Genomic DNA, 24,448 nt, shown 5'->3' on the forward strand with positions numbered 1-24,448 from the left:
CTTCTCAAATATCAATACAACACACTAACCACTATACAATACTGCAGGAGTGGGAATGATGGGACTTTGGCCCCCATTGGCACTGTATATATATAGCCTTTGTCTTTGAACACCCCAATTTTATATACACTCTTACCCCGGGATACGAATGCGCCGCGATACGAAATTTCCGGGTTACGAAAAAAAAAATAATAAAAAATATTTCCGGGTTACGAAGGTTATTCCGGGTTGCGAATAAAATTTTGGTGCTTTTCGGCGCTATTTTGCACGGAATCGCGGCTTTTCCCCATTAGCGCCTATGGCTTTTTCGGCTTACGAAGCCTTCCGGGTTACGAAAATGGCGGCGGAACGAATTAATTTCGTAACCCGGGGGCCGAGTGTATATATATATATATATATATATATATATTGATTGATTGATTGATTGATTTCTATACATACATAAAATTTGTTCATTAAAAAACATTAAACCAGACAATACCAGTCTTGGCGACACAATCAAACAAAAGCAGATTCAAGTCTTGCCTAACTATTTAACACAGATTACTTACGATTTCCTAGCAAACCAACTCATTCATTCCAACAAGGTAACTTCCTGTTAACTTCAGCATTTCATTTCCATTTCACTCTTAAATAATATATTTTGTCATTCACTGAACTGTTTTCATTCTCATCGTCTTCTGGTGATTTTTTATTTCTTCCCATTCTTCTTTCTATACAATAAAGCCCCTGTATGCGATGTGGATTTTTTTTCTTTACAAATGTGTCTCTTATTATTCTCAGCAATCTTCCTTTATCAGTTTTGTGAAGGTTCTTTCTATCTACTTCACTACAGTTATTAATGTTTTTCTCAAGTAATACTTTCAAATCAGCCAAGTTTCATTCTAATCCATTTCTATTCCATCTTGACTAATTTAATTGCTAAATGTCCCCAGTCTTGACCTAAGTATGTTAACATTTTGTTCCAATCATCATAATATTTATCTGGTTTTTCCTCTCTCAGTTTCCAGCCCTTTTGTCCAACTCAGAACCTCATACAGCTTCAGGAGCCACTCTTCTATATTTGGGACTCTTCTATTTCCCAACCATCTAACACATACCATCCTGGCGGATATAATCATATAAAACAATATACATACATATATATTTTCTCCCAAATGCTCATCTAACATATTTAACAAAAATATCTCAGGTCTGAATTCCAATTTAATCTGCTGTATTCTGCATATCGTTCTTTGTATTTTTATCCAGAATCTTTTAGCCTTTACACATGTCCACCAAGTAAACTCCCCATTTTTTTAAAAAACCAGCCAAATGCAGAATGCTGAAATTTGCCTTTAGGGTTGTGGTTTTGCCCACACCCCAATATAGAAAAACACACACATTAAAAACAAACTGGGAGGACCAAAATGTCCCTTCTGGGCTCCAAAAATGACAGTGATCAGGTACTTGCTGACTCAAAAGCTCTGGTGGTGCAATGGCTGGTATTTCAGACACAAGGTTGTGAGTTCGATCTCAGGGGCCTCCAAGGTCGACTCAGCCTTCCATCTTTCATAGGTCAGTAAAATGAGTCCCCGGCTTGTTGGAGGCAATTGGCTTATAAATTGTAAACCTCTTAGAAAGTCCTGAATGAACTGATAAGCGGTATAGAAATATACATGCTATTGCTAGAAGGAGCTGGAAATGGCCTTCCACTTCTCCACACATGCCCACCTCCTGCCCAAGAGACCAGTACCATATTTGTGGCATACTACTACTATTACTACTGCTACTACCACTACCACCACTACTACAGTGGGCCCTTAGTATCCTCTGTGGATGCTCAAGTCCCATTATATGTAATGGTGTGGTAAAATGATGTGCCTTATATAAAATGGGAAAACCAAGGTTTGCTTTTTGGAAAACAAAATTTGGGGAATATTTTCAAGCTGTGGATGGTTGAATCCATGGATGCAGAATCCGTGGATACAGAGGGCTGACTGTATTACCATCATCAGCTTCACAATCTGCTAGGAGTTACTGAGTGGAGTTTTGGACCATCAGTGATTTGGATTCTATCCAAGAATCTAGGAATTGTTGGTAATAACAGAACCATGGATTATCAGTATCATTCTTGTCACCACCATTACCATCATATTTGCATAGTTTTCTGAGAACTTGCATCCTGGCAGCTGATGGCTTATGGAGCAGCACCAGTATGTGGGCTGCTGCTTTGGGTAGCACTGGTCCAGTTCACACAGGATCTTCAACACAAATACACTTTGAAGTCTAAGGCTTTCATGGCCGGCATCCATGGGGTTTTTTGTGGATTTTGGGGGGCTATGTGGCCATGTTCTAGAAGAGTTTATTCCTGATGTTTTGCCAGCATCTCTGGCTGCCCTCTTTAGAGAACGCTGGCATGGAAGTCTGTGTGTGTGTGTGTGTGTGTTGTGTGACCCTAGGCTGGGAAAAGTGATTTCCCAATTAACATTACATGTTAATCTGTGTATTGTTCTGTTGTTGAATGGCAAGGCCTCTGGGTGGGAAGATATGCAGAGGATTTGTGTCTGTTTAATTAGAGATCCATTGCTTGCTAGGAAAACCTCTGATCTTGGGTGGTTTTCATTTGCATTTGCTGGGTCTTGATTTTAGTGTTTTCCAGGACGGGCAGCCAAACTTTGCTAACTTTAAGGGTTTCTGGTGAAACGTCAGGAATAAATTCTTCTAAAACATGGCCACATAGCCCGAAAATCCCACAAAAAACCTTCAAATACAGTTGTGACATACACGAACCTATCTTAATAAGGAGCAAGACTGAGCAAGAAACCATCAGTCCTGAAATCCTTGCCAGTTCAGTGCTCCTGGCTGCTGAGATAACTTGCTATGGCTCGCCAGTACTCAGCCAGGAAAAATGGGATTTTCCTGATGAGTGCAGCGAAAGGACAAGAGAGCAAAACCCGGTTGCTCTGAGCACTGGTCTGAGATGAGGCTGACAATCTCAGTTTCTATGGAATATTGATTAGGCCAAATATTTCTGGGAAAGCAGAATTTTATGATCTCCTCTTCCTCAGTCTTCATTATTCCCAGTCCTGGCTTTCCTGCTGCGGTCAATAGTGATAGCGGTGCCATTTGCGATGTTCCTTCAGGCCCGGTACTCGAAATAGCTGTCTCGGACTTCTCTCTCTTGCGAGGTCACTCTCTTCCCCGAGGGGAAAGTCTGATACGTCCGCAGGTTCTCTGGAGACACCCGATGGAGATGCCACAGTGTTTTGGCATCCAGAGGTGGGCTACATGGAGTGGGGGTGAGGAGAAGGGAAGAAGAAACACAAAGCAGAAATACGGGTTACATAGCTGTTAGTTGGTGTCAGGGAGACAAAGATAAGAGAGATAGGAATTGCAAAACCCATTTTCCCTCTGGAATGGTAGATGTGGCTCCAAAGTTTCGGTGGATCCTGACTGGAGGGAGATCCCTTGATTTCGATAAGGCAGGTCAGGTCACCACACACAGTGTCTTTCCTCAAAATTTACACCTTACTTCTACTGAACTTGGCAAAGTGACCTTATGGATAGTGGTTTCTGGACATTGTGGTATAAATAGTCACTTTTCCAAGCCATGCTGGAATGTCAAGACTGAAAGACATTGCGGTAGCAGCCGATTCCTTTCAGCTCCTCAAAAACGCAAAATATCAAAGGAGGAGCAGTTCATACCAAACAGTTCATACCAAAGGCACAAAAAATGAAGCAGTACACATCCTTCCCCAAAAACTGGCCACACTGGTCAGCGATTATGGGAACTGCAGTCTAAACTACCTCTGAAGAAAACTTGCATAGAAAATCCTAGGACAGGATCATCACCATAAGTCAGGTTAATATGAAAGCACATAACAAGGGAGCCAGTAAGGTATCATGGTTTATTATTACTGTTGTTGTTGTTGCTATTATAGTTATTTGTATCCCACTCTTTTCCCAGAACTGGGACTCAGAGCAGCTTCACAACATTAAAAAACAGTACAATTAAAAACATAGAAAAATGTACATTACAAAGGAATTAAATGATTAAGTTTTGAGTTGAGACTCTAGGGTTCAGGTCCTCACACAGCTATGAAAAGCACTGGGTGATTTGGGGCAAGTCGCACTCTCTCAGCTGAGAGAAAAGCAATAGCAGGCTTCCTCTGAAAAAAAAATCCAACCTAAATAACCCATGATAGGTTCTCGCCATGAATCAGAAATGACTTGAAGGCACACAACAAAAACAACAGCAATGGAGAAAAAGATTCCGCCTCTGCGGAAGAAAAGGCAGCCCTAATACTCAGAGGACAATAACCCACGCAAACAGATTCTCTGGGGAATCTGAACAATGCAGAGATTCCCGGATCATAACTGGGGCACTTGGCCAAGAAATATGGGAAGATGCTAATATCAGGCTACACATTTTATCTGTTTATTCCAGGACTAGAGAGGGATGAGAATTTTGCTTGGTTGGGATTGTTACCTGCATTTCTCCAAAGTGAAGGATTTAGCAACACTTGAGTTCAGTTTTGCTAGCTCTGACTGGCAGCTGCGACTTGCCAAGACTTTAGACAGGATACAGTACCTATCTATTCTACTTGGAGATGCTGGAAACTGAACCTAGGACTTTTCTCGTGGAAATTTATGGAGCTGGCCTTATAAAGATTCAGATATTCAAGGAGTCTGACCTCTCTACTCCAACTCTGACTGGCAGCAACAGGTTTGTAGGAAATATTATTTTCTCTGGAAACACCAAATATTTGTTGGGACATTTTTGCATTCTTGTTCTCTCTCTGTCCCCTCCTTAAATAGATGGGACTTCCTGCATGCAAACTCCTCTCTCTCTTTCTCTCATGCAAGCTAACCATCTGATTTAGGTCACCCCCCTTTTAGGGAAACTAACACTCACTCAATGATTTGCACCCGAACTGTTGGTTTTCCATCTCCCTCCTCTCTCAACTTTATTTCCAAAGATGGTGATATAAATATTTCTCCTCAACCTGAACTATTCAGTAGCTAGGTTAGGCTATAGCCTTTTTAATGCACAATATACTTGTTGCAAGCTTTCAAAGCTCCATGGGTTTCTTCATCAGGCAAGATGTTACAAACCAAACAGGAGGGAAAAGCAATTGAAGATGTTAGTCAGAATGAAGCCTGCATGTTGTTCCAGTCCTTAGTAAAGATGGTATGATGGGGAGGATATCTTTTGCAGGCAGGCTCCTGCTCCTTCTGGCCATGCAGCAATAGGGAGATTGTCGGTCCAGGAATTTAAAGTCCATTTGCATCTCAACAGGGACCCCTCTTTTGCAATGCAATATGCAGGGACATAGCTAGGATTTTAGGAAGGGGGGGGGGGGGTCCAGACTAAATGCCACCATTATAATGGGGCTTGGGTGTGGTGGCGCAGCAGCACACACCATTCATTTTTCTAATGGAAAGGGGGGGTTAGACCCCAAGAACCCCCCCCCCCTTGGCTACGTCCCTGCAATATGTCTCCATTCCAGTGAGAGCGGCCTGTGGACTGGGCCTTCAACCAAGTAAACCATTTTTTCTTCTTAAATTTGGACTGGATTCTCATGTTTTGCCTCAACACCTGCCAAAATGTTCCTGATGCAAAAACATGGAGTCTTCTTGAGGAATCCCTTGTCCTCCGGCTGCAAAGAGGCCTGTGACCTCACTGGAAATTGTTTTTCCCCCTCCTGTTTGGTTGGAAACATCTTGCCTGATGAAGATGCCCACGGAAGCTTGCAACAAGTATATTGTGCATTTCGGTTGGCCAATCAAGGTATCGCTGATGGGTTTTTGTTTGCAATTGTTCTAGCCCTGCATGTTTCAAGCATGGAGGGTTTGGGAAGGACTGCTCCGCACACCAGAGGGCAGTCGTGAAACATAACAGACTTTGGGACTGGTCTGTACTTGTAATAGTTTTCGAACAAGCATACAACTAGCAGAGAGCTGCAAAAATTTGGAAGGATTACTGAAGAAAGCTACAGTTCTAGAATTAAGGCACATAATGGGTGGTTCTTCCTCTCCATATTCATTTCCTCTGCACCATGCAGCACCCTGTGATATTCAAACCCATCTCTCTTCATAGGACTCCTTGCCTCTGGAGTAGGCTTTCTGAACGCTGCCAGCAGTGTTTGATCTGCATCGCTCTTTTGCTCCCTTCCAGGAGGAATCATAACAAAAATCTGAATCAGTGACCAAAAAGGGTGGTTTGTTTGTTTATCCCGAGTGTCATAAAACCCTGATGAAGGGAATCCTGGACAGGATCAGAATGCTTACTGTCAGGACTCCTTTTGCACAAAATTGACTCTGTGGCATTTTGTTTTGTTTTTGCACATGCATGCAAACATATACACACAGGTAAGATTTTTCTGAATAGGACACTTGTTTTTGGGCAGGAACAGTAGCCTTTTTGTGCAAGAAGCACTAAGTGTGAATAATCCCATTTTTTTCTGTGCAAAAACAACTTTTGGGTGCTGAGAATTCTGTTTCTGTCTATGAAAAAACAAGTCTCCTGCACAGAAAATCCCCATGTGTGTAAAATGTACACATTAAGTTCTGACCTGCACACTGTAGAAATGCACTTTGACATCATTTTAACTGCTACAGCTGCATCCTACAGAATCCTGGGATTTGTAGTTTTATGAAGCACCAGCAAGCTTTGACCCAGCATTCCATAGGATGAAGCTACAGGAATAACAACAACAACAACAACAACAACAACAACACAGCTCTTAAAGTGGTGTCAATATTGCATTGTTTCTAGAGTGTAGATGCAGCCGAAGCCTCTCACATTGGGAAGGAAACTGTGTGAAGCACCCATTCCTGCTGCTGAGAAAGAATAACTACCAAGATTACATGCCTACTCCTCTTCCATCCTTAAACAGCAGAACTATATGTCCCAAGAGAAAGTGCTGTAGGTGGAGGTAAGCAGCAGAAAGGACAGCTTCATCTATCAGTGGAACCACAAACAGAGATGCTGTAAAAAAGCTAAAATACTGAGCTCTGTCTCTCCCTGTAAAGACTGATCTATCAAGGTAATTGTTCAGCTCAGAGCAGAGCAACATGCCCTAGAAAAAGGGTTTCCAACAAGAGCTGATCATTCATGATTAATGCCAGCCTGCCCTGGAGAAGACACCACAAAAAAAGCTGCTTTTGCTACAGCAGGCTGGCTAGCGAGGCGGAATAAATTATTTAACCCTCCTGGTTGTGCGTTGTTAACATACAACAAGAAATGGTTCCCGTTGCAAAGGCCAAGTGCCCCCACAGCCTGTCACACAGTCACAACACTCAAAAGACACACCACATGCAGGCAGCCGTGCCAATTTGCTGCATAGTGTATAATGGCCTGGATTAGGAGCATTGAGTTGCTGCTGTTGTTTTCTCCTGGCATCGTATCTGGGCCTGTGACAGCTGGGAGGCAGAGATCATGGAGCCATAAGGAAAGATTCTTCTCCCAAATTCCTTCCAACTGTTACAGGAATGTGAGTCTTTGGCAATTTCATCTAGGCAAGCAAGGAGGAACAACTTCCCTTTGGGGCATGGAAAAGCAGGAGAATAATTCCATGCAACACAGCAGAGCAGGCAAATACTGCAAGAAACTGCACAAAAGTTTTCCTTTGCTGTCTTATTCTTCCCGACAAAGTTTACTGAATGTCAGAAAACACTTTTCCTCCTCTGAAGCAATGGCAAATATTCCTTCCATTTGTAGTGTGTTGCCAGAGGAGTGTTGCATGTTTTGTTCGCTGTGTGCCTTCAGATCATTTCCGACTTATGGCATTCTTATAATGAGCGTATCATGGGGTTTTCTGGGACTGGGAGTATGTGACTTACCCAAGGTTAAACCGTGGGTTTCCTTGGCCAAGCAAGGATTCGAACCCTGGTCTCCAGAGTCGTAATCTAACTCTCAAACCACTGCACCATGGTGGCTTCCAGCAGTCAGTCAGGCCCTGTACACATCGGCCATCAAGGCCGACATGGGGGCAGAGTCGGGGCATAGTGTCCTCACGTTGCATGCCCCGACTCCGACCCCAGGGCACCATGATGAAGCACACTGCTCCACACAGTGTCTGGCATCGTGGTGCTCCTTTGGTGCTGCATCCAAATGACACAGTGCTGAAGGAGCACCATATAGCCACGGCAATGTGGCTATGGCACCCTTTTGAGGGCATAAAAAGGAGCCACTTTTTGCTGCTCCTTTTCGCACCCTCAAAAGGCTGGATCAGGGCTGTGGCATGCGGTTGCCGTGTCCCCGATCCGGCACAAAAAGGGGCAGCTGCAGGCCAAGGGGCCGTCTGTAGAATCCCTCAGTCAGCCAGCCAGCCAGCCAGCCAGCCAGCCAGCCAGCCAGCCAGCCAGCCAGCCAGCCAGCCAATCAATCAATCAATCAATCAATCAGCCATCTTAAGTCAGATGAAGACATTTCATCCTTATACCATCAGCAATGGTGGCTGGTGACTCCCAGTCAGTGGGGTGATGAATCCAATCCAGGTTTTTGCTAGATTTAAATTCTCCCCTTCTTCTTCCTCTCACTTTTCTCCCACAATTGGAACTCAAGGTGACTTGTTAAACAGAACAATACAGTTAAAAACATACTAATTGTTGTGTGTCTCCAAGTCATTCCTGACTTATGGTGACCCTAAAGAGAACCTATCACTGGATTTTCTTGACACGATTCATTCAGAGGAGGTTGCCTTCCCCTGAGGCTGAGAGCATGTGACTTGACCAAAGCGACCCAGTGGGTTTCATGGCTGCGCTGGGAATTGAATCCTGGTCTCCAGAGTCATAGTCCAATGCTCAAACCACTATGTCAGGCTGGACTCTCAAAAAAGCATACTAAAACCAACATTAAAATGTAATTAAACTACTTACAGTTGGCCCGCCTTATTCACGGATTTGTTATCCACATATTCAAGCATCCACGGCTCGAAAATATTCCAAAAAGGTATAAAGCTCACATAGCAAATCTTGATTTCTTTCCATTTTATATAATGGACAGTATTTTACTATGACATTGTATTTAATGGGGCTTGAGCATCCACGGATTCTGTTATCCACGGGGGGTCCTGGAACCAAATCCCAGTGGATAACAAGGGCCCACTGTACCATATGAAAACAATGTAAATTTAGGAGATTACGACACTAGGATTTTAAATTGTGATTACATCTGGAGGGGGGGGGAGCAGCTTTGGAGATACTTATTACATGACAGCGCCTCCAATCCATAGCTGCTGTGTCTCCCAACCATGTCCCTTTTCATTGATGGGGAAACCCATCAATGAGCTCTCAATAGCATAAGTCTCCAGGTGTAAAATGTCGTGTCTGGGGCAGTTGTATCACTGGCAGTTAAATTGTGTTAGTGTTCCCTCCTCTCCCCAATCCCTCCGTCCCCCTCGCTATTCCCAAGCAACCCAATTACCTTCCCCCCTCCTTCCATTTCTTCCCCCTTTAAAAACAAATAAATTAAATCTGCAACAGCAAAGCTTCAGAACTGCACAAAAAGAGTGCACCGTTAGAGCATAATTTAAAACCTAGAGTGGGTTCACTGCTCCACTGACCAGGAAAACACCATCTTTGCCACTGAACAGCAAACTATTCTGTAAACTGCCCCCCCCAAAAAAACCCTTCATTTCAACCCATGTGAGCTATGGCACTCTTTGTAAAGGAGAGAAGTGATGAGCATGTATAAGAAGCAAAAGCAAAATAGGAGACAGAGCTCCACGTGCTTCTTAATAGTTGTGAAAAAGCAACAACCAGGCTTTTTAAAATAATAAGAAATAAAACAGGTGACCATCAATCGGCATGTGAAGCTCAGTCTCTCCTGTTTTGTTTTCAGCTCCTAAACACAAAGACTCATGACTCAAGACAGCCATTCCAAGGCAGTCCAGCTGATACAGAAAACACGCTTCTCTCTAAAGCATTGATCTTGTGTTCCTGAGCGGAAGAATGGGTTGGACCGGGTGGCCTTTGGGGTCCCTTCCAACTCTAGGATTCTATGATTCACACCACCCACTCTGTGAGATAGTAAAATGCTTCAGTATTCATGTAAGACGCACAATGAGTACACACCGACAGACAATGAGCCATGCGCCGACGGATTGCCTGATTGACAGCGGTGGGTGTTGGAATGCTCTGAGCCCTCCTACAAGATGTCAAGAAGACACCAACTGCGGTGAATGGCATCCCCCTGTTTTTTGCAGACGCTTACAATCCAGAAATCAGAGAAACTCTTTGTCATCTCCTGAAGACACCCTCGGAGTGTTGGAGTTGCAAGCAAATAAGGAGATCCCTGATCTGTGGGATTATTTTCAAGGAGTTGGATTGTTCCCAAGAAGAACTGTCAACAGTAGGAGGGTCTCACCATTACCAGGGTATTGCTAAGTAGTAGAGCCAGAAAAGAAAGGCAAGCCTTCCATCCCAGTTAAAAGGAACCAGTAGGGACTGGGAAGGTTAAGCAGCAGCAGCTGGGAGAAAGGAGGCAGGGAACAAGGTGGCCAGGAGGTTGAGTGGGAAGAAGTTGGTGGAATCATAAAATCCTAGTGTTGGAAGAGACTCCCAAGGGCTATCCAGTCCAACCCCTTTCTGCCACGCAGGAAGACACTATCAAAGCATGAGAGATGGTCATCCAGCCTCTGTTTGAAAACTTCCAAAGGAGACTCCACCACTCTCTGAGGGAGAGTCTTTCACTGTCAAGCAGCTGTTACTATCAGGAGGTTCTTTCTAATGTTGAGTCCTGTAGTTTGAACCCACTGCATTCATCTCTGGAGCAGCAGAAAACAAGGTTGCTTCATCCTCAACGTGTTGTTGTTGTTGTTGTTAACTGCCTCCATGTCAATCTCGACCCATGGCAACCCTATGCATAAGACATCTCCAGGCCCCCCTCTACTGCTCTGCCCAGCTCCTGCAAACTCATATTCACAGTTTCTTTAATAAAGTCCATCCATCTAACATATGGCCATCCTCTCTTTCTACTTCACCTTTCCTAATAATATTGTCTTTTCCAAAGATTCATGCCTTCTCATGATGTGTCCAAAGTATGACAGTCTAAGTCTTGTCATCTTGGCTTCTAGGGAGATTTCTGGCTTGGCAAGGACCCATTTGTTTGTCCTTTTGGCTGTCCTCTTCTCCAGCCCCAAATCTCAAATTAATTTTCTTCCTGTCTTCTTTCTTGACTGCCCAGCTCTCACATCCATCCATGGCAATAGGGAATACATTGGCTTGTATAATTCTGACTTTTGTGCTGAATTGCATGTCTTTGCATTTTAGGATCTTTTCTAGTTCTTTCAGAGCCGCTCTTCCCATTCTTAATTTTCTTCTGAGTTCCTTGCTGCAGTCTCCATTTCTATCCATGTTTGATCCCAGGTATGGTCATTCTTTGACTATTTCTATTTCTTCATTGTCTAGGTTGAACTTGTGAAGGTCCTCAGTGCTCATTATTTTGGTTTTCTTTATGTTCAGTTATAGTAAGCCTGCCTTTGCACTTTCTTCCTTGATCTTTCTTAGTAGTTGTTCCAGCTGTGTGAGGTGCTAGTATTATGGTGCCGTCTGCGTATCTCAGATTGTTGATATTCCTTCCTCCTATTTTCACTCTTCCTCCTTCTGTGTCCAAGCCTGCTTTCCTTACAATATATTTCTCAATATGACATCCCTTCAAATATTTAAACAGGGATATCATATCCCCTCTTAACCTTCTCTTCTCCAGGCTAAAACCACCCAGCTCTCTAAGTCGTTCATCATAAGGGCTTTATGGTTTCTAGACTTTTCACAGAAGACTACACATTCCCTAGGCAAATGCATTGATGTGTGGTATTCCCAGTTATAGAATCATAGAATCCTAGAGTTGAAAGAGCTCCCAAGGACCATCTAATCCCACTCCCTTCCACTATGATGGGAGACACCATTAAAGCCTTCCCTGTGACAGATTGCCATCAACCCTCTGTTTGAAAACCTCCAAAGAAGGACACCCCACCACTCTCCAAGGGACCATCTTCCATTGTCAAACAGCTGTTACTGCCAGCAGAAGGTTCTTTCTAATGAACCAAGATTTATTTCTTTTATTACTGCAAATAGTCAGCACAATGAACCAAGAAACTCCTGAATGCAAGGACCATAGATAGGATCACAATTGCAAGAGGTGACACTGCTTAGAGTAGACTATGCCACATTGTTATAGAATCCTGGAAGAGACATCAAGGGCCATCCAGTCCAACCCCTTTCAGTCATGCAGAAGACACAATCAAAGCACCCTCTGTGACAGATGGACATCTAGCCTCTGTTTAAAGACCTCCAAAGAAGGAGACTCTGCCACTCTCCATTGAGGGAGTGTGTTCCACTGTCAAACAACTCTTACTGTCAGGAAGTTCCTCCTAATGTTGAGCTGGAATCTCTTTTCCTGGAGCTCAGACCCATTGCTACTTGTTCTGTTCTCTGGAGCAGCTGAAAACAAGCTTGCTCCATCCTCAATATGATGTCTCTTCAAATATTTAAACATAGCTAAGATGTCTCATTCACAGGATCACCATGAGCTGAGGTTGTCAGGACCATGTGGCACACTTGGCCAGGAAATGACATGGATGTGGCCACTAGGTGGAACTGGAGCAGCGGTTCAAGTGGCAGGTGTGCATGAGTCGGCATTTGACAGTTCAAGTGGCAGGTGTGCATGACTCAGCATTTGGAAGCTGTGCATCATGGGACATCTGGTGAAGTCAGCTAGAGGTGCATCATGGGATAAAATATGATGCAACATGCACTGGGGATGAAACCAGCAAGGTCTCATTGGTGGCATGGCTATCACATGACTTCACAGAAGACCACCTATAAAAGGGAGAAGGTGACTATCTCCGTTGTTGGGTTGTTGTGGTCGGTGACTGGCAAAGCACTTTGTCTGTTTGTATCTAGAGCTGTGAGTATCCAGACGGCTGTTTGGTACTTTGTGCAATCTTTATATAGTTTGGAACAAGTGAATTAAAGCCCTCTTCTTTGAGTGAGAGCCTTGCCGTACAGCAGTGTTTCAAGCCTGGAGCTCAAGGCTGGAGTCTGTGTGGGAGGAATTTTTCCTTCTCTGCCTGAAGCCTTTGCAGACCTCTCTCCAAAAGCCTTCTCCTGGCATCCTGCCTGCGTGGATCAACTCTGCACGTGGTCATAGTGGACACGGCACGTCTCTCTACGCCCCAACAGAGGTTAATAACAGCTACATATCACCCCTGGAATCTCTTTTCCTGTATCTTGAATGCACTGCTATGTGTCCATTCTCAGGAGCAGTAGAAAACAAGCTTGCTCCGTTCTTGGTATGACACCCTTTCAATTATTTAAACAGGGCTACCAGATCACCTTTTAACCTTCTCTTCTCTAGGCTAAACATACTGCAGTCCCTCAGCTGCTCCTCGTAGGGCTTGGTCGTTTCCAGATCTTCCACCATTTTGGTGGCCCTCCTCTGGACACGCTCCAGCTTGTCAACATCCCTCTTGAATTGTGGTGCCCAGAGCTGGGCACAATATTATTCCAGGTGAGGTCTGACCAAAGCAGAATAGAGCAGCACTATTACTTTCCTCCACCTAGACACTACATTTCTATTGATGCAGCCTAGAATCATATTGGCTTTTTTAGCTGCTGCATCACACTGTTGGCTCATGTTCAGTTTGTAGTTTAATAAGACCCCTCAATCCTAAACAGACGTACTGCTTTAAAGCCAAGTGTCACCCATCTGATATTTATAAAGGGAATCCTCTGCAAAGGGTCATTTGTAAAGGGATATCACTGCCCCACCTTCTGATTTCCCTTCTTGCCTCTTGATCAATGGCTTTGTTGTCTTCCTCGTCTTCCTCCTGTTCACCCTGGTTTACTTTTCGAGACATGCATCTGGCTCAACGGCAAGTGCGCTGTGTCTGTGCGGCTTCCCAGACTCGCCTCCCACGAGCCAAGCACTCTGCTGAGCAATGCAGGCCATCTGTAAGGCAGACTGTCATCCATCTGCTAGCTTTCAGGACCAGGTTGGAAGAAAGTTAATATCTAGGTTGGGGCAGAGATTTTTCAAAGGACCATGAGGCTGCAACAGATGTGATGATGTCGGGGAAGATGCTGAAGGGTGGTGATCACACTAAGAATGTAAATATCAAAGCTCAAGACTTCACTTTTCCTGGAGCTTGCATCCATTGTTCTGTGTCCTGTTGTATGGAGCAGCAGAAAACAAGCTTGCTCCCTCCTCAATAAATCACATCCCTCCAAATATTTAAACAGGGCTATCATATCATCTCTTAACCTTCTCTTCTCCAAGCTAAACATCTCAACAATTCACCTCACCTGTAACCTGGGTAAAAAAGAAACACTCATTACACCAGAGCAGTCGCTGTAGCTTCTGTCTTTCTAGATGATGTTTGCAGGGCTGCTGTGTGGTCACAGCCACTGACTTTTATATCACACTACAGACTGGATGCTCAGTCTAGAATTGATGCAGCGTTTGGGAAGGCAGTCAAGTTTGAAATAAAGTTAGTATCTTGATTGCTCCCTGGGTAAGAGCATTATTGCTTCAGGTTTAACAAATTTTTGTGGTTGAACTGTTAAACTGGTTATGGCGTTGGCATGACACTCCCTCACTATAAGAGTCAGCCGGTAGTCTCCCAACTGAGTGAGTCACAGAAACTGTGACAAAAAAGACAGGTTGCATACCTGTAAGTGTAGTTCTCTGAGTGGGCTTCTGTACACTCACACAACCCCATCCATCCTCCCCTCTTGGTGTGTGTCCTGCCTCTTTGGTCCTAAGGAGGCTGATATGGGAACTGAAGCATAGTGCAGGTGCTGAGTGTGGACAGAGCTGCCACCAAAAGCATATAGACTCATATTTGGAAAAGATGCAAGATGTTGCCACACAGGTTGGCCTTCCTTCACCCCAGTCGACCTTTGATGTCACCTTCATAGTAAGAGGGATATTTGATCATAAAGCAACTGGAGGTTCCCCAATGCAAAAACAACAGCCTACCCAAATGGGGATCTGCTCAGTTCAAGAAGCACTTGCACACATAGACATGATAGGTCTTTTGAGGCTGAAATCTGCATAATCCCTTCACAAAGGTGTGTGATGGAGGGCAATGCACCAGGTACCTGCCAAAAGGCTAGGAATCAAAGGGCACTTCCCTCTGGAGACGACACCTTTTTGTGTGAGACATCTAAATCAATTGCCCTGCCATTTCTCCAAACCAATCCTCCTGCAATAATCCTCTCCAGCTCCTGAGAATCTGCCTCAGGTCCCGTTTCTCCCTATAAATATACCTGTTTGGGGCAGTCCCAATTCGGTCTTCCGACTGAGCACAGAGAGACACTCTGTCCACTTCCCCTGGACTCCTTGGCACAAAATCCTGGCTGCATATTGAGCTAGAATCATCCACTGCACCCCCAGTCAGAGCTCCATGCCTGAACCCAGTAATGTATCATCCGTGGCTCAAACCCTCTGAAATCACTATCAGCCACCACCTTTGACAGCATTAGTTCTCATGTGTGTGTGAGAGAGTGCGAGTGCCTTTCAATGAAAGTTGATTTCCTTTTGTTTTAAATAAACGAACTAATTTGGAATCTGCTGCTGGAGTTCTGGGTTTGGAACCATTATATATAAACTAGAATCCCAGCTTTTAAAGAGATACCCAAACCCCCTCGCTACTTCTGAAACTGAGCTAAATCAACTCCCCACTGAAGTCAATTGTGGGTGCCTTCCTGGGACCCCAGCATTTTGGGTCACAAAGGGCCATCCAGTCTTATCCCATTCTGCCCTGCAGGAATCCACAATCAAAGCACTCCCAACCGGTGGCTATTCAGCCTCTGTTTGAAATCCAACTCTTCTAAAAGGTTCTGAAGATGCACTGCACAGGCACAGGATAACCCCAGTTGCGTGAAGAAGAAAATTAGGAACTCACAATCACAACAACAACAGCATGTGATCCACCACAGGCCACACTTTCCTCACCCGTGGCCCTTGAGTGTTCCACCATTCACACAGTCAAGCAGAGAAATGGTGCATCAGTTGACGGGGCGAGATGCATATTCTCACCATATAGCAGCTTTAGGCTGCCCTCCTTGGGAAAACACACACAGAAACTCGAGGAGTTACAAGCAAAGCTGGACAAGTTCTATGCAAAGCAGCCCAGAGAAATCAGTAGCAAATGGGATGCATTCTACAGAGGCTATCATGGTTCTACCACAATGCCACATATCAGTTTTTAGATTACATATCAAACTTGCAGACATGAACTTCCAGAAAATAAAAGAAGCAAGCAGCCCGGACAAATACAAACACCAAGCTTGTCCCAGGATCACACAGCTAATTTGATATTTTCATCCTACATCTTATCTTCTAGCTGAGGGTAGCAGTCAAGCTCAGATGAAGAATCACTTGTGGAGTTTTGAAATGGGCCACAGATGGGTGTTTCAGCACTCCTTGCTGCATGGCTAACCCTAAACTGAAACCTAACCCTAACCTTAACCCTACCAACCTTCTAAATTAGAAGTGGTCAATTGCAGTGGGGCTGGGAGCCAATTTGCAGCCCTTGAGGCCTCTGAGAATCATGTGGACTGCCAAAAGTGACCCCCCAAACCCCAAGATGGCATAGTGGTATGAGTGTTGGACTACAGCTCTGAAGACCAGGGTTCAATTCTCAGCTTAGCCATGAAACCCACTGGGTGAACTTGGGCAAGTCACACTTTCTCAGCCTCAGGAGAAGGCAAAGGCAAAATTCCTCAGAACAAATCTTACTTGACAGGTTGCCTTAGAGACTCGGAGGCACATAACAACAACATGGAAAGAGCCAACAATTCCTTCGCGAGAAGACTGGATGTTAATAGTAGATGACTTAGTGGAAATGGATAACATGCAGGGGTAGCTGTGGTGGCACAATATACTTGTTGCAAGCTTTGGAAGCTCCACTGGCTTCTACATCAGGCAAGATGTTACATACCAAACAGGAGAAAAATTAGAGATGTTAGTAAGGTGCCTGCATTTTGTTGTTTCTATCCTTAGTTAATGCCCTCCCCATACCATCTTCTAGTGATTTTCCATGGAACTGGCTCCCTCCCTTTACATCAGTCTTAGTTTACATCACTTCATAATCTTAAATTAAGACCTGCCTCTATAAGATTATTGCCATAGTGCCATCTTGTGCACCTTTTCCTCTTCCTATCAGCCTATTGCTCTCTCAGTCACACAAAATTTTCCCTTCTCCAGTTTCCAAGGGCAAATATTGCCTCCCATAGTCAGTTCTTTCATCTCCCCAGGCCAAGAAGCACAGCCTCTCCTCCAGATGGATCCAGACCACCATTCAACTGTACAGCATCTCATGTCTTCTTGGCATCTTTGGTGACAAGGCAGGAGGGGAAGAATGAGAAATGAGAGTCCCCCTCAAAGAACCAGGGAGGGAGGGGTTTTCTGGGTTGGGCAGACACGTTTCAGGGATTTGGATATGTATACATTTAGAAAGAGGAATCAGACCTATGGCAAAATAAAGTGGGGTTTTAAATTCCAAATGAGAACAACAGTGAAAAAGAAAAACACATAAACAAAACCTCAACAAGAACTGAAATTGTGCCCAAAAATCCTACTGGTGACATAGCCACATGTAACTAGAGGGTACACTTACACCTGTCTTGTTTTCTATGGGGTACTCTGGAAAACATTCCCAGCATAGTGCAGTCTTGGAGAACTGGATTACAAACCTGGAGACTAGGGTTTTAATCCCTGCTCAGCCATGGAAACCCATTGGATGAACTTGGGTGAGCTACACACTCTCAGCCCCAGAAAGCCCCATGATAGGTTCAGTCCGACAGAGAATGTTAAGTCCCTCCCCAAACTACAAATCCCAGGGTTTTACAGTGGAGCAAGGGCAGTTAAAGAGGTGTCAAAATGCTGTAATTGTGAAATGCGAAAGAGACATGAGAAAATAGCACCCAAGTCTACCTCGTAGAAGGCAGGGCAGGTGTGCCTTGCCAACGACGTCTCACACAAGAATATCAGCTGCTTTTCAGACAGGTTTCCCTAGAGTACCGAGGCTGTTTCCCCCACCCCTGAATGTGACCCCTGGACTCACAGATCAAGAGGGTGAGGGTACTTGTCCTTCTCCTTCACGGGGAGAATGAAGTAAGGGACCTGGTGCACTGTCCCTGTCTTGTCCCGATAATGTGCGCGATGCATCTGGGAGAGCTATGGGTGGAAAACAAATCCGTCAGGACAGGAGCCCATACAGAATCAAATGCTATAACATCATGACTACACAGTGTCACAGTAACATCATCACCACCCGGTCTTCTTCCCAGTTCTAAGACTCAAGGCCATTTACGGAAGGAAATACAGATAAAACTCCACATGACCAACACATACAAAAGTTAAATGACAACAGGAAGAACAACGATAATAATTTTATATAGCACCATCAATGTACATGACACTTTACACGAACAGCTTACAACTGTTAATTTGACGGTTTCAAGTCAATTTAAAAGCACTGTTGCTGTTGCTGTTGTGTGCTGGGGTTTTCTTGACAAGTCTTCTTCAGAGTGGTTTTTGCCTTTGCCTCTCTCTTTGAGGGCTTTGCCACCCAAAGCACAATGCACAAAGCTCTAATTTAAAGCATGCCCATTAAAAATCCAACAAGTGTATGTAGACTATCTGGAGAATCTAACTTGGCCACAGTGACACATTTCTTATATACATCTCAACTGGATTATTGTAATGTGTTCTATATGGGGCTGTCTTTGAAAAGTGTTTGCAAATTTCAACTGGTTCAAAGAGCTGCAGCCAGATTGCTAACTGGGGCTGGTTAGAGGGAACACACAAGTCCTTCATTGCAATAGCTTCACAGGCGACTGGTTCACTTCCAGACACAATTCAAAGTGCTGGTTTTGACCAATAATGCTTTACATGGCTCAGGTCCAGGTTATTTAAGTGACCATATCTTCCCATATGAGCTTGCCTGAACTTTAAATATCTGCAAGGGAGGCACTTCTCTCTATCTCACCGTCTTCCCAAACATGGTTGGAGAGACAAGGCCTTCTCGGTGGCTGCTCCCAGACTGTGAAACTCCCTCCTTAGGGAAGTTAGGATGGCCCCTTCTTTGTTTTCCTTTCAGAAGCAGGTTTCTAATAAGCATTTGGAAACTAACATTTAACAAGGAAAGGGCTTTTCTGTTACTTTGTTGTTTTAATTCACTGTTTTAAAGTAAGATTTTAAATGGTATTTAATATTGTTTTAATCTTGACTGCGTATGTGTTTTTAGTGTATATTCTGCCTTTTGGGAAGACACATTGAGTCCCAGGGAAAGGCAGACTATAAATAATGGGATGGAGGGAGGGATATAGCATATTTCACCATAAACAATTAGTTCATAAAGGTCTGTGGCAAGTCTTTTTCTGTTGCCAGAATGACAACTTGTATACCCTGCCCTTCAGACAAAAAGGCTCCCAGGGTGGCTTACAAATTATTAATTGGATAATTACCTGACCTCAGATTTATGCTCTCATTAAGAGGGGAAACACAAGGGATTGGTAAAGGGCCAGGATTCAGTCCTGCAGATGCAGGCTGCTCTTCTCTTCCTCAGAGGCTTCAGCAGGCTCAGTGGGAATGGAGGGAGGGCTTCTCACCCGCTGCTGGGACCAAGGCAAAATGGAGCAGTGTCCAATTGCTCTTTTCTTCTTGAATGGCCAGTGCAATGGCAGTTGGGATGGAGGGAGGGCCTCTCTCCTGCTGTTGGGACCAAGGCACAATGGAAGAGTGCCTGGCTGCTCTTCTCTCCCTCTGAGGCCACAGCAGTGGCAGTGAGGATGGAAGGAGGGCCTCTCTCCAGCTCCTGGGACCAAGGCATAATGGAGCTGTGCCTGGCTGCTCTTCTCTCTGAGTCACTGTGATGGCAGCTGAAATATGGAGAGCAGAGCTCCGAGCTTGGGCATACAGTGTGTGTGTGTGTGTGTGTGTGTAGGGTAAAAATGGTTTTTTTAAACACACACACACACACTTCATCGCAGACCATCCTAGTAAATCCACCCCAGCAAAATTACTAGCAAATAAAACAGCCATCTGAATAAACAGTTTGTGTTCTTAGCTCATCAGTTTTGGCAACCCACTCTCAATTATTTATAGCGCCTGTAACCGTTGTGGGGTTTGGCAAATAAGAAGGACAGTGTGCAATGTGTACCGTGTGGACACTTAGGTGGAGGGAATAAAGTTGAGCACAGTGGGGTCCAGCTGGAGTCCCACTCTTGGATTCCATTACGCAGCATGGTCTGTCACCAGATGGGGCCATTTGTGAACAAAGCACCACGTCCCGGCCACCCCACTCCCACGCAGCAGGGTGCTCACAATGCCTTCTGTTCCTGCCCTCCTAATTCTCCCTAGGCACAGATTAAATACTCAGGGAGCTACTAACTGACACACTGAAAAAGAAGCAAAGAGAATGTGAATGCAGGAATCGGAGAGGTCTACTTGGACAAGAAACAGGAGGCTGGGCTGGATGCGCCTCGGGTCTCAACATCAAGGATTCTTCTTGTATTCTTAAGGGACCGACATTGGGTCAGCTCACTAAGTGGGTCAGAAACAAAAGGTTTTGTTCAAGCAGGCCTTTGGCTTGTACAGGTTGAGTGCCCCTTATCTGGAATCCCAAAATCCAAAATATACCAAAAACCAAAACCTTTTTCATGATTGGCTAAACTAGTGACACCTCTGCTTTCTGATGTTCAGTGTACAGAAAGTTTGTTTCTTGCACAAAATTATTTGTCCACGCTATATGTATAATGTGTATTAAGAAACATGAATCAGTTTTGTGTTTGGACTTGAGTACTATTTCCATTATGGAGAAATACAGATGCGGTCCTTCAGGCCTTGAACCCAAAGATTTTTCCAATGATGTTTAAAAACACAAAAATGGAGATGGGTCCGGATAATAATGATAATAATTATTATTATTATGTAGAGAGATCTTGTAGCACCTTTGAGACTAACTGAAATAAAGAGGTTGGCAGCATGAGCTTTGTAGACTAACACTAATGACCATCGTTGAAACCGGACTTGCATCTTCGTTTCCATACACAAAGGATTTTAAATTTGAACTGAGATTCTCACATACCAATGGCATATGTATGTCTGTCCCTGGTTTCCATTCCACTATATCCATCGGAGGAAGCAGACTGTAGTCTATGAAAACTCAAGTGCTGCCAACTTCTTTATTTCAGTTCGTCTCAAAGGTGCTACAAGATCTCTCTACATACTGATTCTATAACACAGCTATATGTTTGAATAATAATGATTATATTTATTTGTATCCTGCTCTTTTCCCAGAACTGGGACTCAAAGCATCTAACTGGGACTCAGAGCTATTGTAATCCAGACTGAAGTGGGAATAACTGGGATAAGCCCCCTTACCTTGTAGAACTCCTTTAGTTCCTGTGTGCGATTGCAATCCAGATTGAAGCGGGAATAACTGGGAGTGTGCAGCCACCTTTCCCAGCCCCTGGTCCTCGCACTCAGCACCAGGCCTGGGTCCCGGGAGAAGAGAGTGGGGAACTGTCCCCCTTTGCTGTAGGGGCTGCCGCTGGCGTCCAATGCCTTACTCCGTAAATCTTGGAAATATTTCATGGTGGTGTTTCCATAAGTGTCGCCAAAGGAGAAAGCGATGTTGGGAACATGCCCGCGATACCTGGAGAAATGGCAGGAGGAAAAGGGGAGATCTGTGATACCTGGAAAGCAGAGACTATGAATCATTTCAGTTCTATTTAATTGCTTTGATCGCACTGTAAATGAGCAAAATGCTTTCAGGTTATTATCTGATTTGCCTCCAAAACAAACATACAAGCAACTATAATTATGATGCCAAATTGGCAGGTGCAGAACTGAAGTTAGAATCATGGAATCATAGAATTGGAAGAGACCCCAAGGGCCCTGATCCGGTTCAATCCTATTCTGCCATGCAGGAACTCCCAATCAAAGGATCCCTGACAGATCTCTAAATAAGTAGACTTCACCACCCTCCAAGGCAGTAGAGTCTTTCACTGTCAAACAGCTGTTATTGTCAGGAAATTCCTCTTAATGCTGAGCTGGAATCTCTTTTCCTGGAGCTTGCATCCATTACTCCGGGTCCTATTCTCTGGAGCAGCAGAAAACAAGTTTGCTTCATCCTCAATATGACTCCCTTTCAAATACTTAAACAAGGCTATCCTATCACCTCTTAACCTTCTCTTCTTCAGGCTAAATATCCCCAGCTCCCTCCTCATAGGGCATGTGTTCCAGACCCATCACCATTTTGGTTGCACGCACCCCTTTGGACACCCTCCAGCTTTACCACATCCTTTCTGAAATGTGGGGCCTAGAACTGGGCACAGTATTCCAGGTGAGTACTGGCCAAGGCAGAATAGAGTGGCACTATTATTTTCCTTGATCTAGACATTACACTCCTGTTGATGCAGCCTAAAATCACATTGGCCTTGTTAGCTGCCGCATCACACTGTTGACTCATCTTCAACTTGCAGTCTACTAGGACTCCTAGATCCCTTTCACATGTTTAAGTCTCCTTAAGCCAAGTGTCCCCCATCCGATATCTGTGCATTTCATTTTTTCTTCCTAAGTACAGTATCTTACATTTCTCCCTGTTGACATTCATCTTGCTAGCTTTGGCCCAGCTTTCTAGTCTATTCAGGTCATTTTGAATTTTGATCCTGTCCTCTGGGGTGTTAGCTATTCCTCTTAATTTGGTGTCATCTGCAAATTTGATAAGTATGCCACTGGTCACGTCTCTCTACAAGATGAAGAAGAGGAGCCATTGAGCACCCTTTGGGTTCAACTGGTCAGCCAACAGCAGATCGACCTAACAGTTGTATTGTCTAGCCAGCATTTTACTAGCTTTTTTGCAAGGATATCACGGGGACCTTGTCAAAGGCTGTGGCACCCCACTGGTCCCATCTCTCCAGGAGGAAGAAAAGGAGCCATTGCTGAGCACCCTTTGAGTTCGGCCAGTCAACCAATGAGAAATCCATTTAACAGTTGCATTGTCTAGCCCAGTGATTCCCAAACTCTGGCCTTCTGGTCCCAGAATCCCAGACCATTGGCCAACATGGCTGAGGCTTCTGGGAGCTGAAGTCCAAAAACTTGGTGGACAAGAGTCCGAGAATCATTGGACTGTGGCACAAGTTAAGGAATGCTGCCAATGTTACCTGTGTGACTGATGCCATAGCAAATCATTTCTATGTCCAGGCGATAGCACTCTTTGTCCCAAGAACCAACAGTGGTTATTTAATTTAATAACCATTAAATGTAGCATGGTTTGGGACTGATAATGGGTTGTTGTTGTTGTTGTTGTGGGCCTTCAAGTTTTCTTGGTAAGATTTGTTCAGAGGTTTGCCATCATTCCCCTCCTTTGAGGCTGAGAGAGTGTGACTTGCCCAAGGGTCACCCATGTGTTGAGCCAGATGGACAATTGGGGAGTATTTCCGAACTCTAGATAAGGAAGGGAGACTCAACTTCTATTTCCCCCCTATCGATTCAGGGAAGCTCTTTAACAGGAAAGTTAAACGCACAGTGTCAAAAGTGAAGGATCTGGGAAGGCTGGCTTTTGGAATACAGTTCCCAGAATCCCCCAGTGGGCCTATATGTGAATCCTATGCTCGCCATGCTGAGGTCGGTGATGGAGATTCTGGACGTTTTAGTCCCAAACAAGCCATCTCCCAAGCTCTGGAAAGAGTGCCTCTGAGCATATGCAGAGTGGTGCTTCATCCACTCATTTTCTTTTGAGTTCCTCCCTTCTCTGCTGATCCTTCTTTCAAAAGTGTGGAAATAAAGCAACTCACTCATTCCCCTAAGCCATTTTGTCAATCTGAGACACCCCCTACACTCTCCTCCCCCCCCAAAAAAAACACATTTTCCCTCCCAACTCATAGGATAAAGGCATCCCACCGACCCAGGCATGAGTCCAGGGTGCACGTAGACCGCATTGTTCTGTGTTAAAAGGGTCCCAGCACTCCGAGTCGCCATACTGTCGAGTGACCGACCAAGGCGCGAGGTCGGCGGCCTGGCTCCTCACGCGAGGCCGGGGCTTCAAATGCGGCCTAATACTGACTAGGCCGCGGAGGTCACAAATGCGTCGCCATGGCGACGAAGCGATGAGAGGGGGGGATGAAACGAGAGCAGGCCCGAGCCGCGCAGGCGCAGAAGGTTTGGCTCTGCCGCCTGCTAACGCCAAACCCAGAGCGAGACGCTGGCTAGGGCAGAGCGACACGCATCCGTTTTTGTTCATTCACACGTGCAAATGCGTGCACGCGCCCGCGAGTGAACCAAGAAGCCGGGAGTTTTTTGTAGTTGGTCAAGTAGAACTCGAAAACGGCAGATTTGTTGTTAGTTGTGAGAAAAAAAGGTTTTTTTACTGTGAAATTTCTCTGCTATTAAAACTAGCGTGTATCAGGTGGCAGCCTGTCAGTGAGCAATCCTAAATTAGATTTA

At 44.6% G+C, this 24,448-nt stretch overlaps 1 protein-coding gene across 1 annotated transcript; it reads right to left on the reverse strand.

Moving 5' to 3' along the window:
- Positions 1–432: 432 nt before the first annotated feature.
- CIMIP2C (ciliary microtubule inner protein 2C) lies at positions 433–24,058 on the reverse strand. The gene is made up of 4 exons (XM_089528259.1): positions 23,910–24,058; positions 21,383–21,656; positions 18,060–18,172; positions 433–3,266 (listed from the first exon to the last, which is right to left on the reverse strand). The coding sequence occupies exons 1-4, from the start codon at positions 23,981–23,983 to the stop codon at positions 3,122–3,124; spliced, it is 606 nt and encodes a 201-aa protein (XP_089384385.1). The 5' UTR covers positions 23,984–24,058; the 3' UTR covers positions 433–3,121.
- Between the last annotated feature and the right edge of the window lie 390 nt (positions 24,059–24,448).

The sequence above is a fragment of the Sceloporus occidentalis genome, unplaced genomic scaffold (assembly GCF_023333645.1).
Source record: "Sceloporus occidentalis isolate IW3139 unplaced genomic scaffold, rSceOcc1.0.p SCAF_6, whole genome shotgun sequence".
Taxonomy (NCBI): Eukaryota; Metazoa; Chordata; class Lepidosauria; order Squamata; family Phrynosomatidae; genus Sceloporus; species Sceloporus occidentalis.

Excerpts from the sequence above, each read along its gene's own strand:
- CIMIP2C (XM_089528259.1), bottom strand. The coding sequence starts at position 23,983 with ATGGCGACTCGGAGTGCTGGGACCCTTTTAACACAGAACAATGCGGTC. Across the intron at positions 21,657-23,909 it reads CACCCTGGACTCATGCCTGG|GTATCGCGGGCATGTTCCCA; the intron begins GTCGGTGGGATG and ends CCATTTCTCCAG. Across the intron at positions 3,267-18,059 it reads TACCCTCACCCTCTTGATCT|CCCACCTCTGGATGCCAAAA; the intron begins GTGAGTCCAGGG and ends CACTCCATGTAG.